Source organism: Chelonia mydas, chromosome 1 (assembly GCF_015237465.2).
Source record: "Chelonia mydas isolate rCheMyd1 chromosome 1, rCheMyd1.pri.v2, whole genome shotgun sequence".
Lineage (NCBI taxonomy): Eukaryota > Metazoa > Chordata > Testudines > Cheloniidae > Chelonia > Chelonia mydas.
This window is the reverse complement of record NC_057849.1, coordinates 337,766,853-337,783,281: the sequence shown is the minus strand read 5'-3', so window position 1 is coordinate 337,783,281 and position 16,429 is coordinate 337,766,853. Positions and strand designations below refer to the sequence as shown.

Genomic DNA, 16,429 nt, shown 5'->3' with positions numbered 1-16,429 from the left:
ATCATTTTGTCTAAGTAGAAGGAAAAACCCCAACAACCTCACACTACATTACCATAAATGACAATGGTCACTGTAAAATTAGCAATATTGTATGAAATACCAATATTAAGCATGGAAATGCTTGTGGCCTTTGTAGCCAAACATAGCAAATTGGGTCCTGATCCTGCCATGAGGTCCTTGTGGGTGGAATTCTGCATTGTGTACAGCCCTGTTGACTTCCGTTGGGCTCCATATGGACACAGAGGTCTGGCTATGCAGAGCTCATTGCAGGATCAGGGCCCTAGGTGGTCCCATCCCTGAAGAGCTTACATTCTCAAAGACAGACACAGAAGAGACTAGACTCACTGGACTGCTCAGAGAAAGTATAACTGGGTTCAAAATAGAATTAGATAATTTCATGGAAGATAGGTTAATCAATGGCTATTAGCCAAGATGGTCAGGGTTGCAATCCTGGGGACAGGACAAGAGGGAATGGATCACTCAAAATAGCCCTGTTCTATTCATTCCCTCTGAACTACCTGGCACTGGCCACTGTCAGAAGACAGGATACTGGGCTAGATGGGCCATTGGTCTGACACACTATGACCCATCCATTGTGAGTTTTATTTGCAATCATTAAAGCACATCTTCTAATTATTAGTTAAATCAGCGAGGAATTGAACCTTAGCAAAGAGAAAAGGATAAATAAAAGATTCAACTATTGCCTGAAAGCATTTAATACTTCCACTCTACAACAAGGGAGACAAGGTGGGTAAGGTAATATTTGTTATTGGACCAACTTCTGTTGGTGAGACTAGCTTTCCAGCCACACAAAGCTTTTGTTGAGATCTGGGAAAGATACTCAGGGGGTCACAGCTAAATACAAAGTTGAACAGATAGTTTAGCATAAGTAGTCAGCACATATTCTAAGAAACCATTCAAGGTGCAGTGGCCCATTAACACCTCTATAGTCATCAAACAAAAATGGGGGGATTGTTGTAATAAGCCATAAAACCAGTGTTTTTATTAAGACCCTGATTTTTAGAGTCCAGCAAAGTTATGAATTTAAGCTCCCAGGCTCGTCTTTCGAAAGAGTTGTGCAGGTTTCTTTTGAGGATGAAGACTGAGAGGTCAGATATAGAGCGATCACTTTGGGAAAAGTGTTCACCCCCAGGTGAACAGTTGTTTTTGTCTATTACCATTTTCCTGTGTGAGTTCATTCAAGAGCGTAGTGATTGGCTGGTTTCACCCACATAGTTGTTATTGGGGCATTTAGTGCACAGGATGAGGTACACCATATGTTGGGATAGATACATGTAGGACCCAGGGATCTCAAAAGGTGTGTCGTGTAGGGGGGAGGGTTGGTCATTGTAACAATGGAGATATGTTTGTAGGTTTTGCATCTGTTGTTCTGGCAGGATCTGGTGCTGCTTTGAGTTGGGGTGTCCTGATATGTGGGGAACTTGCTTCTCATGATGAGCTTAGAGAAGTTGGTGTGGGAGGATGTTAGAAGGCCAGAAGAGGGGGGTTCAGGAAAGATTTATTTCAGGATGAGGTTCCTTGATGAGTTCTAGTGTGGGGTGGTATATGACAATTAGGGGTATGTGGTCAGACGGGGTTTTATTTCTTCTGTGGAGAAGTAGACTCTGCCGACTCCGCCTAAAAGAATTCTTTCATAAAAATGATGACACAATCACAATTACCTCATCCCCACTGATGATTCCATTGCTCAGGAGATCAATTTGGTGACACGGGCCTGGCAGAGTTTTAAAATCTGCCCCTGCCATTTAGCGGGTGTGTCACGGAGTCCCTGGGCGATGCTCTGGAACTGCTCCCTACGGAGTTAGGCAGGACTCTGGGGAAGTCTCCTTTCTGTGAGCAGACTGTCTTCAGGACACACAGCTCATACAACTTCCCCCTTCCTGGGTCTGACCTCAGAGCATTCAGCATCCTCTGCCCCTCCATGCGCTTCCCACAGCGAGTCCACCCAGGCGGGGTCCTGGGGAAGCCAGAGGGTCCTGCCCCCTCAACTTCGCAGTCAGACATGACCCTCAGCCAGCCAGTAAAACAGAAGGTTTATTAGACGACAGGAACATGGTCTAAAACACAGCTTGTAGGTGCAGAGAACAGGACCCCTCAGCTGGGTCCATTTTGGGGGGGGGGGGGGAGCAGTGAGCCAGACAACCATGTCTGCACTTCACTCCATGTCCCCAGCCAGCCCCAAACTGAAACTCTCTCCAGCCCCTCCTCCTCTGGGCTTTGTCCCTTTCCCAGGCCAGGAGGTCACCTGATTCCTTTGTTCTCCAACCCTTTAGCTCTCACCTTGCAGGGGGGAAGGCCCAGGCCATCGGTTGCCAGGAAACAGGGTGTCAGCCATTCTCTGTGTCAAGACCCCTGCACACACCTGCCCTCTAGGGCTCTGCAATGATCATACACCCTTATTCCACCACCTAGATACTTAAGAACTGCATAGGGGAAACTGAGGCACCCCCACACTATTCAGAGGAAACATTAAGAACAGTCCTGCTTTATCACAGGGTGTAGAGACACTGCTACTGGTGGACATTGGAGCACGATCTGACTCATAAAATACACCACATACCATAGATATTTTGCGTATTTTGCCTTGCGGCCAGTGCAGTCCACGCTATTTGGATATGGCAATGTGAAAATCACTTTGCTGGACAAGATAGATCTCTATGTGACATATCATCAATAAGACGGGGGAGTGGTCCCATTTTACGTGATCCATTCTGGGGTCAACCTTCTCAGACTGGATCTATTCCGGACACTGAGCTTTGAAGTATTAGACTTGCAGAATACAGAAATCCACCTTGTGGAGAACAGTTGGTGAGACGTATTCCCCAAGGTCTCCTCTGGTCTTGGCTGTTGCCGTAGCAATAAGCATCATCCATGGGTGGCTTCAATGGGCACCCCAATTATACAACCATGCCACAAACCTCAAAGAACGTATTACATCAGCTCCCACACGGGCATACTTTGCCTTATGAGCCCCTACTTTTGTCACGTGTGATGCCTCACCTGTGGCTCTTGGTGCTGTGTGCTCCCAGATCCAGCAGGGAGGGGGTGGAACACCCAGTGGCAGTCACCTCCCAATGCTCTTCCCAGCTGAGCAGAAATAGTCGGCAGTGGGGCAGGAGGCCCTAGCATGCATGTGGACATGTGACAGGTAGCATCATTATTTGTATGGCTTCACTTTCACTTTACACATCGACCACTGGGTGTTAACCACACTGTTAATGCCATCCAGGTAGACTCGCAGAATACAGAAATAGATGGGCTGATCACCTACATCAGTACAATTTCTCAGTACAATACTATCTGGGTATACTCAATCAAGTGGCTGATCCCCTGTTCTCAGCTTTACTTGGCAAACCCACAGAAAAGGGGGTTATGAGCCAGGAAAAGGCTAATAATGCCTTGACTGGTCTCTCTCTTGTCACTTCCACATCATTGTTAGAGGCGCTGACCACGGATGTGGTGTTACAAGAAGTTCTCAGACATAAATCCGATGAAGTGAGCTGTAGCTCACGAAAGCTTCTGCTCAAATAAATTGGTTAGTCTCTAAGGTGCCACTAGTCCTCCTGTTCTTTTTGGGAATACAGACTAACACAGCTGCTACTCTGAAACATGTTTGTCAGGGTTGGCCAAAAACTGTTCCAGATTATCTGGGGGCTTATTTTCATGTGAGACAAGAATTGCCACCATGGGCTGATCATGGTCTACTTCGGGGCTCCCAGGTGATAGTACCAAAGGCCATGCAGGGAGAAGTGCCGGCCCACTGCCCACGAAGGGCCCCGGGGGGTGGTATGTGTGAAGCAGAGGTGTTGCACAGTGGCCAGGAATTGATAGTCAGATTGAAGAGTTGGTCAGAAATTGTGAACTTAGTTTACTTAGTGGTAAATTCTATAAGCCAACCAGTCTACCCATGATTCCTACCTTGCCACCCCCTGGGCAGTGGCACTCGATCAGTCCACATCCTCACAGGAAACCTGCACAACACCTTCAAAAGTCAAACCTGGGAGCTTACCTGGGAACCCCCTTTCCTGGCCTTCACCTTCAGGCTACGTCTACACTACCCAGCGTTTAGCGTCACGGCTGAGTCACTACAGCTGTGCCACTAGAAGTCGCATCGTGTAGCTGCTGTTTGTCAGCTCTCGTGCCGACGAAACACTTCCACCCCCGACGAGCGGCGTTTGCGTGGTCAGCGGGAGAGTGCACCTGCCAGCAAAGCGCTCTTCACACTGGTGCTTGTCGCCTGCAAAACTTTTGTCTTCCGGGGAGGTCGAGGTTAACACCTCTGAAAGACAAAAGTTTCGTCGTTCAATTGCCAGTGTAGACCTAGCCTCAGCAAGACACCAGAAATCATGGACTCTGGTTTTATGTCTCATTACAACAACCTGCACCCTGCTAACCCTCTTTTGTCCTATGACTGCAGAGGTGTTAATTGCCCACTTCATTCTGAATGGTCTCTTGCAACATGTGTTAACTCCTTATGCTTAACTGTCTGCTCCACCTTGTATTTAGCTGTGACACTGATTACCTACCGTTCCCAGATCTGAGCCAGAACTCACTGTGTAGCTCGAAAGCTTGTCTCTTTCAACTTTGAACTTTCAAGAAACAACTTTTTCAACTTTTTCAACTTTCAAGAAACAAAGAAGTAACAGGACTTGAGAGGGAACTCATGAGCCAGCCAGAAAGCGGGAGAGTGGACAAGCTTCAAGGTGGTTGGGGACATATAAGAGTGCAGTTATTTCTTGGAGAACTCTCCATAACAGTGTGCACCTTAGGACAGATGAAGGATTAATTTTCTCCAATGAGTTTTTCGGAGCAGGACAGCCCACTGGACCAGCTGTGCAGAGCAGAACCAACTGCCAGCAGGCATATAGATGCCAGAACCATCTGCAATGTATAATGGAAATATTAGGGAGCTGCAAGCAATAAGTAGCAAAAGGGTCAGATAATTTAGGAACAAGGCAGTGTATTGTATCCCAATCTGCTAGGACTCGGAGCTCTTGCAGCAGCTGAAGGGTGTGAACAATCCACCCTATGACATAAATATAGGACTTCTCCTTTTCCCACCCAAAATAATAGCATCTAAAGGTAAAATGTATGTACAAGTATTCTATAATGCACTGAGATTAGATAATTAGCTGTCCACCTCAACAAAGGTATTCATATAATGAGCTAGGTCTATCCCAATAGGTTCAGTGTCAACCATGTGAAGTATAACTATCAAGAATACTGAGCAAGAAAAAAAATTGAAAGAATTAACAAACCAGTGGTGCAGAATATAAAGCTGAGCCAGGATGCTGTAGTTTCTATTCTTGGAGTCACCCCACGATTCTAGTAGTTTACAGTAGTATGAAATGAACAATTATGGGAAGGTAGATAAATATTCAAATGCACTTGCAGTTCATACGATCCCATAAATAAATGTACATGTCAAATATCAGTTTGTGTATTCCAAAGTCAAACTTAATTCTGCCCCTGTATACCAGGGTCCCAAGTACTTTGGCAGAATGAGCTGTCAAGTACTTCTTGATACAGTGTACAGCAGTGGTGCCCAAACTTTTCCTGTTGCATCCCCCTTACCAGTAATGGAATCTGTCCGCTTCCCCCATTCATTACTGCACAGTTGGCTAAGAAGAGCTGCTTGGTCTGAAGGTGGAGCTGGGGGCTGAACTGGGGATGGGGGAGGAGCTGGGGCTACAGGCAGAGCTGGCCTGGGGGCAGAGAGGGAATGAGAGCGCAGCTGGGCTGGGGGCGGAGTGGAGCTGGGGCTGGAACTGGGCGCGGAGCAGGAGGCGGAGTGGTGTTGGAGCTGGGTTGGGGGCAGAGCAGGGGGTGGAGTAGAGCTGGGGCCGGAGCTGGAACTGGGCTTGGGTCAGAGTGGGGCTAGGTGGCACTCCCTCCCCAACCACTGTGAGGGCTGGCCCAGGACTTGCTGCATGCCACCCCAAAATGTTCCTCTGCGCCCATGTAGGGCGGTGAGCCCCACAGTTTGGGGAGCACTGCTTTACAGACAAAGTCAACACCCTTCCTTCCTTTATGCTAAACAATGTACTAGCCTGCTCGGATGAATGGGATAGTCTGAAATATAAGGGTAGAGGGGATGGACGAAGATGGATGTATGTGCAAAGTGAAGCCTCTGGTTTACAGTGAGAGGAGGAAGAGGGTATGATGAGCTTTTCAGCTCACATGAAAAGAGTGATTGGGGGTGTACTGGGTTTTCCTCCCACAAAGTAGAACAGGGAGTGTGTGAGAAAGGTGTCATTTCTGGGCAATGCGTGGAAAATAAGATAAGCTGCAATCTCTTGACTGTAGCAGTTAGAGGTGGGATGGGGGGAGTCAGATATGTGGCTTGTACAGGAGGAGTAAGTGACACAGTGAGGGAGGGATAGTTCAGTTGTTTGAGCATTGGCCTGCTAAACCCAGGGTTGTGAGTTCAATCCTTGAGAGGGCCATTTAGGGATCTGGGGCAAAAATTGGGGATTGGTCCTGCTTTGAGCAGGGGGTTGGACTAGATGACCTCCTGAGGTCCCTTCCAACCCTGATCTTCTATGACTCTATTGGTGTCTCTGTCTAATAATGGCCATATTGCCTGGTTAGGCCTGTGGACCACATGTGCTGGCTCGTAGTTTGTGAGAGTTTATAGCCCATATTGGAAATACATATGATATAAGAGAGGAGGGTGAAGAGAATTTCTGGTAAGCAGTGTCAGGTTGGGCAGGGATAGAGGGGCAGATTGAAGGCTATTTCTGGAATATCCAATGTGACATTTTACACATGTTCCTTTTTAAAAAGAGATTATATAAACTATTAATATATTTGAATATGCATTTACTTGCCCTTAACTGGTGATTTCCATACTTTTAATTGTTTAGGTTTTTACCGCTAATGTTCTTCAAGATACATACATAGCAGCAACTTGAAATGAATGTGAAAGAAGTTCTTTGTCTGTTAATAACAATACGGCCCATATTCCGTATGCTATAGATCTTTTCCGAGCTCTGAGAGCTCAGATAGCTTGGCTCTAGGCAGGAACCAGTCTGTCCCACTGCAATCCAGCTTGAGCGTTAAGGTGAAACATCTGCTACTTCCTTCACATATTGGATTTTAGTCTGTGAGCTTCCACCTCACTTTCCATTTCCACTCTTGCTGCTGTTATTAGAATGGACTTTGTCTTTTCAGTCTTTACTTCTTCTGTAAAACTCCTCCGTCTCCTGTAGCAATACAGTAAAATAACAGCCCTTGGGTAGAATCCAGCACGTCCCTGAAAGCTCCTTGGTAGAGGATAGAAGGGGGTGGGTATTGAAGCCATCTGTTTGCAAACAAAGCCTTGGAGCTCAGGTGCAACGTTCATTTAAAATACGCAATTATGATTTTAAAAATCGAAACAAATATTTTAAGCTTTAAACTGGAAATTGATCAGAAGTGGCCATGCAGCCCTGGGGCAAAGTGCCTTCCGTGTAAGAGCCTGCTTAGTAAACAGGCCCGGCTGCTGTTTCTGAATGGTTTGATGGTGCTCGCCCTATGTTAGGCACAAGGCAATAATGATGAAAAAGGCACCGAGAACTGCTGAGATCCTGCCTCAGAAAGGAAAGAGCACAGCCTGCTCGCCAAATACAGATGATAAGAAACACGACTGACAACAACTGATTCCATCATCTTATAAGCCTCGTCATCCAAGACTGCCCCAGCAGTGGCCAGTACGATTGGCCCAGGGGTTCCCTGAGCTGCTCAGGTGGCCCCCGAGCCAGGTGCACCAGCCACTGCAGAAGTCATGGAGGTCACAGGAAGTCATGGAATCCATGACTTCCGTGACCTCTGTGACAAACTCGCAGCCTTACTGATGACTTATTACTGTTTAATTTATCAATTTGTTCCGAAACCTCCTCTATTGACACCTGAATCTGGGACAGTTCCTCAGATTTGTCACCTAAAAAGAATGGCTCAGGTGTGGGAATCTCCCTCACAGCCTCTGCAGTGAAAACATATGTAACATTCATTTAGCTTCTCCACAATGGCATTGCCTTCTTTGAGTGCCCCTTTAGCACCTCGATTGTCCAGTGGCCCCACCAGTTGTTTGGCAGGCTTCCTGTTTCTGATGCTCTTAAAAATTTTTTTTTGCTGTTAGTTTCTGTATCTTTTGCTAGTTCCTCTTCAAATTCTTTTTTTGCCTGTCTAATTATACTTTTATACTTGACTTGCCAGAGTTTATGCTCCTTTCTATTTTCCTCAGTAGTATCTGACTTTCAAACGTTAAAGGAGGCCTTTTTGCCTCTAACCGCTTCTTTTACTCTGTTGTTTAGCCGTGGTGGCATTTTTTTTGTATTCTTACTATTCTTTTTAATTTGGGGTATGCATTTAATTTGGGGTGTGCATTTAATTTCAGCCTCTATTATGGTGTTTTTAAAAAGTTTTCATGCAGCTTGCAAGTCATTTCACTCTTGTGACTTGTCCTTTTAATTTCCATTTAACTAGCTACATCATTTTTGTGTAGTTCCCATTTCTGAAGGCCAGGCCTGCTGTGGTGGGCTTCTTTAGTATTTGCCCCTATTTAATTATATTCTGGTTGCTATTACCAAGCAGTTCAGCTATATTTACCACTTGGAGCTGTGATCCACTTAGGACTAAATCAGGAATTGCTTCTCCCCTGTGGGTTCCAGGAATAGCTGCTCTAAGAAGCAGTCATTAATGGTGTCTAAAACTTTATTGCTTATCCTGTCCTGAGGTGACATGTACCGAGTCAATATGGTGATAGCTGAAACCTCCCAGTATTGAGTTTATATTTTTATAGTTTCTCTAATCTCCCTGGGCATTTCACAGTCACCATCAACATCTTGGTCAGCAGGTCGGTAATATACTCCTATTGCTATACTCTTATTATTCAAGCATGGAATTTCTATCCATAGAGATTCTATGGTACAGTTTGATTCATTTAAGATTTTTACTATATTTGACTCTACGTTCTTTCATACATAGAGCCCAGGAATGCTGGAACAATGTGTATAGTGGGGGTGCTGAGAGCCATTGAACCGAACTGTAAACGCTGTATATGATGGAAACCACGTCAAGCCAGGGGGTGCTGCCACACCCCCAGCACCCCTAGTTCCAGCACCTATGATAGTGCCACTCCCACACCAGCATGACCTATCCTGTCACTCCTATAAATTTTGTGTCCTGGTATTATAGTGTCCTATTGATTGTCATCATTCCACCAAGTTTCTGTGATGCCTGTTATATCAATGTTGTGAAATCCACCTTAAATCCAGTGTATTTGCACAATCAGACCTCATTTACCTCTTAGCAATGTAGTCCACTCATTATTAGACAACTTATTCCCCTATTGACACCTCTGCCTCACAGACTCATTTCCAAGAGTCACAGAGTAAGCAGTTTTATGTGCCCATTTCAAGCTTAAAAATGTTAATCCTGATTTTTTTCATTGTGCCTTTATTTAATATAGTTAATCATTTATGTAATAAAAAGAATACATCAATGAATCCTGCCTATGCTGCGTATGGAGTGATGTGGCTAATAACTCCATGCATGCTAGGGATTGTTTAGATTCAATTATCTCATTCCTTCTATGCCAGGCTACTTACCATAGTTTCGGTATGATGATCCACCCCAAAAGGATGAAAATGATTGGGAAGACAGTAGAGACAGCAACTTTTGAGGAGACACAAAAAATCAAATCTGTTAGCAGATGATATTGTCTGAAACACTGCAGAGTGATTAGCATGGTTCGAAAGAAAATAGCAGTTTCCCCAAAGTTAATTTAGAGAAATAGATGTCAGGAAAGGGATAGGAACTCGCCTCCCTGCACTATAGAGAAAGAGAGAGCTAGCTGTATCCCACCACCACGACAGCGCTGTTTACCCAGCCCTCCTGCAGAGCTCCGACAGAAGGGCCAGAGAGATCCATATTAAGAGCATTCACCACTGCAGTTATGGCGAAGCGATTGTAAAATAGCCTTGGGATACAAATGCCTCTATCATGGGAAATATTTGTGATGCTATTTACTCTGTTCATTTAATTTCATTCCATCACTCCCACTTATTACTTATTACGGGTAGTACCCATAGTAGCACCTAGAGGCCCCAGCTGAGACCAGAACCCATTGTGTTAGTTCCTATACATACTCATAGTGAGAGACAGTTCCTGTCCCAAACACCTTACAATCTAGTTGCTTGGCTGGCACAGCTTCGGTTTGATTTGTATAGTTTTAGGGGTACTGGCTTCATGGGTGGGAGCTGCACCTTTCTCTGTGATCCTTACAGAGCCAAGTTCACTGTCAGTTCTCAGCAAATTGATTTTCAATGGGACTCGGGCACCTAACTCCCTTAGGTGCTAAAGTTTCCACCTGAAGTAGCTTAAATGTTTATGCCCCCTTTTACCACCCTGAACAATGTATGTCCTTCTTTGGGGTTTACATCTGTCACAGAATAGTAGGTGATTATTGTGTGGTGCAAAATGTTCCTTAGTTCTGATTGTGCTGGGTCCCTTAAGGGAAGTCACAAATTTAAAGGGGGAAAGTGACTGTCCTAAAGGAGGAAGAAATACCACCCATGAATGAGCTGAGCCTGGTGTACCTGTGACAGGCAACATCACCGATGGGACATGGGACAGCTCTGATGTAGCTAAAAAGAGAGAAATTCCTGTTGTTTAGTGTGCTGGGTCCCTTTAGGGGAGTCACAAATTTAAAGGGGAAAAGTGACTGTCCTAAAGCAGGGAGAAATATCATCCATGGATGAGCTGAACCTGGTGTACCTGTGCAGACATGAAGCATCACTGGTGGGACATGGGATGGTTCTGATGTATCTAAAAAGAGAGAAATTCCTGTTGTTTAATTATTGATGTATTGCTTCCAATGAGGGTTGGTCATTCACGCAAATCAGAGTCGTGCTGAGGTGGGCACTTGCATCTGAGAGCTCACTTTCATCACACAGAGATACTATAATTGCCATGTTTGCTTTTTAAACAACCAATCAACACTTCCAGCCTGAGAGTGTGCCCAGTCTACTGCCTGTTATACATGGATGCGACGTAAACTGCAGCATCCAGTGAACTGGGATCGATCTCACCAAGAGGCTCACTATTATTCCATGTCAGCTTGGAGAGGAAGGATGGTCCAGCCATTAGGCCTCCGACTTAGACATTAGGAAACCAAGATTCAATTCCCTGTTCTGCTACAGGCTTCTTATGTGACATGAGGCAAATGACTTAGGCCTAGATTCATAACGGTACTTAGACTCCTGACTTCCACAGAAATCAATTATAGATCTGGGCCTTAACCTCTGTGTGCCTCAGTTCCCCATTTGTAAAATAGAAGCCATAGTACTGCCCTGCCTCATAGGGGTGTTGTGGGAATAAATACATGACAGACTGTGAGGTGCTCGGATACTATGGTAAGGGGGACTATATAAAGACCGTATATAGATCTGCCTACAGCCCACTGAAGTCCCTAAACCCCCAGTGCTACAAGAGGGGCTCAGATGAGACATCATTTTCTGAAGCTTTCACGTGCGTGACCTAGTGCCAGTGTGTTGTGGGATGGTGGATTTGCTCTGAGAAGTAGCAGTTAATGCTGCTGGATTGCGGGTTTGGAGACCTCATCTATGATAAGGAGACTTTTTCCCTTGTCTGGCAGTCGCGTGTCTGGAGAAACTGGGTCTGCACAAGGGTCAGGCACAACCTAGCCCCAAACTGATCTTTGCTTTTGCTGGTAGCCATGTGCCTAATGACATGACGATAAGGTGAAAGAAACCCAATACTACACTGAAGCATGGCATTTCCTCTTCCCTTTCCCAGGGGTGGTTTCCACATCCCAGTCAGAAGCTCTGAAGAGTCCCCATATTTCCCTACACCTGAGGCACTGAGGCACAGCCAGCTGGAGATGGCTGGTACCTGCACAAAGGGAAATGAATCTGAGCTGGAGCTAACACCTCATTCATCAAGGACTAGTCAGTGCCAGAGCACCCCATCCTACCTGTTATTGGAATTGGTTGTGTCATCTCTTCTCCACTCTTGCTGTCATTAGTGCACAGCAGATTTAGCTTTGTCCAGAAGATTTTCCCACTCTCTTCCTTACATGTGCTGATATCAGAGGTTGGGGGTCGAGCATCATAACCTCTCAGACACTTGTAATGCAGTTCCTGACCTACGGCATAATGTGTCATCGTAGGAGTGGCATGTTCCACAGGGCTGGGTATCCCACAATAACCTATGAAATCCAAAGGAGGCAGACAGTTAGCTAGGTGCTATTTTTATCCCACTGTGGCTATTATCACATCAGTGAGATTTGCAAAGGCACAACATGGGCCTACCTGGAGAAAACCAGCCTCTCCCAATTCTTTGGGGCAATATGAAAAATATTGCCATTTGATCACACAGTAACAACTGCTCCTAGCAAGTGGGATTTATAACCGCTCTGTCTGAATCAAAGATGACAAAATCTAATAGAAAACATTAAAGGGCGGGATTTTGAAAATACTCAACATTGGACTTTTTCTTCTCCCATGGAAGTCAATAGGAGAAATATGTTACAGTAATTAATGAGTGGTACCTGCTGTGTCAGATGGCACTATGGTGACGGGATTCTCAGGTGCACTGCTCTGTGGTTTTCTTTCTGACTGCTGTGAAGTAGCCATGGAGACCCCTATGGAGAAGATTAAGCTTAGTGTTTTTTTCTGTAAGAGAAGCTGATATTCTATAGAATCATAAATGGAAAAGCCCCATTTGATTGCGTAGGCCAACCCCTGCCAGTACAGGTTGTTCCTTACAGCGCATAATCTGCCTCCACATAATTCAGAGTATTCCATATATGCCTTCTTAGACCTTCCTCTGAAGCCTCTGGGTCTGGCCCCTCTCAGACAGTTTACTGGACTAGATAGACCATTGGTCTGATCCAATCTGGCAATTCCTATGTTCTGGTGGGGTCTAGTTTAAAAAGTCGCAAGTGGCAGGGTTTCCACTATCTCCACAGAGAGACTGTTCCGCAGCCCAGTACACCGTATTTCAATCCCAGGAAACTTTCCTTATATTTAACCTAAATATTCCCCATTCTTAGTTTGAAGGTAAACATAATTGTTTCCTTACTTGGTGTGTTCCTGTATTGGTTAATTGTGCATAACAGGATTAGATATAAAGAAAAAGCATGTGGCACCCAGGTGGCTTTGCTATACAAGCCTGTGATTTACCTTTCCAGAGATGACATCCCTAAATCCATTTCCCTTCTAAAGTACAACAAAACAGGACAAATTCAGCCCTGGTGTATCTCAGTTTAAATCAATGGAGGTGCCCCCATACTCCAGGAGAGCAGCATGTAGGTCAGCACATGTGATGGGCTCCACTGTCCATTCTTACTGATGTCTATGAGTGTACATAACAAGAACCACAGACCACAACGGAGCATCCAACACGTTTCTGAAGCACAGGGCTCCTAGCAAAGAAGACTGGAACCATGGGTGTGCCCCAGGGGACACAGAGACAGATACACGTTTCCTCCACCAGAGCAGATTGAAATAGTTCAAAAAAGGTTTAATCGCTGCATCAGGTAAGAGGGAGTTTGCTCTTTGTTGAAGAAGAATGAGTCGGTGATGGGGGCAGGGTGTTGGAGGGAGTCATGACAAGGAAAACCCATTGTGGCCTCACTGACCCTGGTCCCATGGAACCAGCAAAATTAACATCCAAACCTCTGCTAAGTAGGTCAGGAGGCATGAAGGCTCTACTGTGGTCAGAAGAGACTAAACCAGAGCAGCAGCAGTGTGAGAAGGGTATAAGGAAATAGCAAGTCCTCCTCCCACTGGTCCAACTGTATTGGGCAGCTAGTGAGGTTTGCGTTTGATTTGTATGGTTTTAGGCGTAGTAGCTTCTTGGGGCAGGAACCACATCTTTCTCTGTGATCCTTTCAGGACTGAGTTTGCTGTCAGCCATCAGCAAATAATAAATTAATAGATTCCCACCATAAGGAAATTTTCCCTGATATGCTTGCATGTTGATTCTAGAACTGGGACTGAGAACCAGAGCCACTCTGGAATTAGGATGGTTAACATTGTATAAACACCCAGATAAATAAAGAGCAGTTTGGATTCATATTCAGATCCAAATTTTTCCAAAGTTCAGAGCTGCGGTTTTGGTCTGGGCCCATCTCTGTTTTGTTCCTGACAGAAACTTTGTCCTCTGACAGGTACCATATGTCTTTCACTGTGTAAGCTGTGTGGTTCCACTCCTTCTATTCACTCAACTTGCAGGTTTCAGAGTAGCAGCCGTGTTAGTCTGTATCCGCAAAAAGAAAAGGAGGACTTGTGGCACCTTAGGGACTAGCAGATCTCCCCACCGTATTTTCCACTGAATGCATCCGATGAAGTGAGCTGTAGCTCTCGAAAGCTTATGCTCAAATAAATTTGTTAGTCTCTAAGGTGCCAAAAGTCCTCCTGTTCTTTCAGCTTGCAGCGTGACTCTAAATTGGTCAGTTTCACTTTCTGGTTAGAGCCTGTTTTACTTTCCTTTTCTTATGCACTAGCTCAACCCTGTGGTGTTTCCAGCTCTGCAGGAAATGTTTATTAAATAGAAATAATAAACAGAACACTTTTTTAAATTTCATTGTACACACATCTATGTATATTAAGTTTTGTATTGTCAGTGAGAGTCAATATCTGGGTGGTGGGTTTGCCTGGGAGAAGTAACAATACAAAACATAATTCATTAGCACAGTGTTGTGTGGCCACTATAAAAGCTAAATCAATTGAAAATTGCCTGTGCATATAGGAGATGTGGTTAGACCTAGCAGGAAGGATGATAATTACTTACGTGTACATACAGAAGTTTTTGTGGTCCAGTGAATGAGCCCAGTATCATTAATACAGACAATTAAATTACTCTCCCCAATTGTCCTTTTATAGCCATCTTCACACTTGTATCGCCCCTTGCTGCCCAGCATGACCCTGTCAATGGTAATCTCAGCAAACTCAATGTAGTGTGGGACGGGGCACTTCCCTGCAAAGAGAAAAAGGTCCATTAGGGTAATAGTACATGGCTCGAGGGCTTTGAATAACTTTGATCTTAGACAGCCAGGGAGGAACGATGGCCATATGGTTAGGGCACTAAATTATTTCCATTACTACAAATGGGGGATCGCATATTTGATTACCTCCCCCCGTCCTGTGCATTGTTCCTAGGTTCTGCCATCTCATAGTTGGTTTGGAAGCTGAAAGAATCACTGCAGAAGTAAACTAATGATGTGGGGCCTGATCCTGCTCTCAGTCATCCTGATATAAATCACAAGCTTCGCATAAGGTAATGGAATTATAAACAAGGAAAATAATTAAAAATGAGGGTGGAGGAGGAGTGTTAAAGGGCTTACCCCCCGTGATTAAGGGAGTTGAAATCCCAGCCCAGATAGAAAGCGACCATGGGAAAATCCAGTCCAAGGTGCCAATAACACGATGCTCTCCTTTAGAGAACTACATCTTCAGGGTACAGGAAATGATGATAAAACCCAGGCTGGATGGAAAATGACACCCAGAATATCTGTTCCAGATCAGGGGGGCTCCCTTTAATGGTCTCTCCACTTTCCACTGAGTGGCTGGTGCAGCTGCCTCTTAGGATGGGGCCCTAACCCACTAGATAGCTTCATTTGATCAGGTTCTACCAACTGTGGGTCGCAACCCAAAACTGTCAAATTTGCCAAAGGGTTGCAGGGCTCTCTGGCCTCAGCTCCCCGCTCAGGGCATTGTGATCTGGGGTATGGGGTTGCACCACTGCTCCGGTTTGGCTCAGTCCCCCACCCATCATGATGCCAAATTGAATAAATTGCATTGTGATCCCATGTGCCAGGTTGCAATGCCACTCACAAAAATTTGGCTCAGCTAGCTCCACATTAGGGTTTGGGACAAACTTGAGCAGTGCAACCCCAGAGCAGGGAGCCAACTCCAGCCAACCACGGGGGGACAGGAGCAGTTGGTGTCATGTTCTCCAGCAAGTACCAGACTCCCGATGTACCTTCTGCCCTACAACAAGGCAAATACCCTGCTGTCATACTAGCTATCCTGGCCCCCAGATAATCTCCACTGCATTCTCAGTCCCCTACTCCTTCCTCCAGACCCTCCACTTTGCCCCAGGACCCCAAATCTTCCCCACTCCTTTACCTTCTTCCCGACATTGGCCATGCAGGGGAGTTATGTGTTTTTGGGGGAACTCTTGGTTCACCAGCCCTCCCTCTGACCCCATATCATCCCCCCACTGCACCCCACAACCCTCTGCACTCCAATTCCTTCCCCAGCCCTCCAGAATCCCCAACTGCTTCCTCCCTACATCCCCCAGGCTCCCCACTATCCCCACTTCACCTCCAGGCCCACAAATCCCCACCTGCCTCTTACCCTCTGCTCCCCATCAACAGTGGGAGGAGCTGTGTGTTTTG

General features: G+C 45.6%; 1 protein-coding gene across 2 annotated transcripts in view; it reads right to left on the bottom strand.

Annotated features, from left to right (window-relative positions):
* Window positions 1-700: 700 nt before the first annotated feature.
* The window catches only part of IL2RA (interleukin 2 receptor subunit alpha), a 34,854-nt gene continuing 19,125 nt past the window's right edge, over window positions 701-16,429 (bottom strand). Inside the window, exons 2-8 of one of the 2 annotated variants that reach the window (XM_027818966.3) lie at window positions 14,821-15,006; window positions 12,575-12,667; window positions 11,999-12,232; window positions 10,780-10,830; window positions 10,602-10,649; window positions 9,612-9,678; window positions 701-7,226 (exon numbers count right to left, since the gene is read on the bottom strand). In XM_027818966.3, coding sequence (XP_027674767.2) covers window positions 7,106-7,226; window positions 9,612-9,678; window positions 10,602-10,649; window positions 10,780-10,830; window positions 11,999-12,232; window positions 12,575-12,667; window positions 14,821-15,006 — 800 coding nt within the window. In that variant the 3' untranslated portion in view covers window positions 701-7,105. The remainder of the gene's footprint in view (window positions 7,227-9,611; window positions 9,679-10,601; window positions 10,650-10,779; window positions 10,831-11,998; window positions 12,233-12,574; window positions 12,668-14,820; window positions 15,007-16,429) is intronic. The other variant, XM_037889361.2, reaches the window with a different exon arrangement.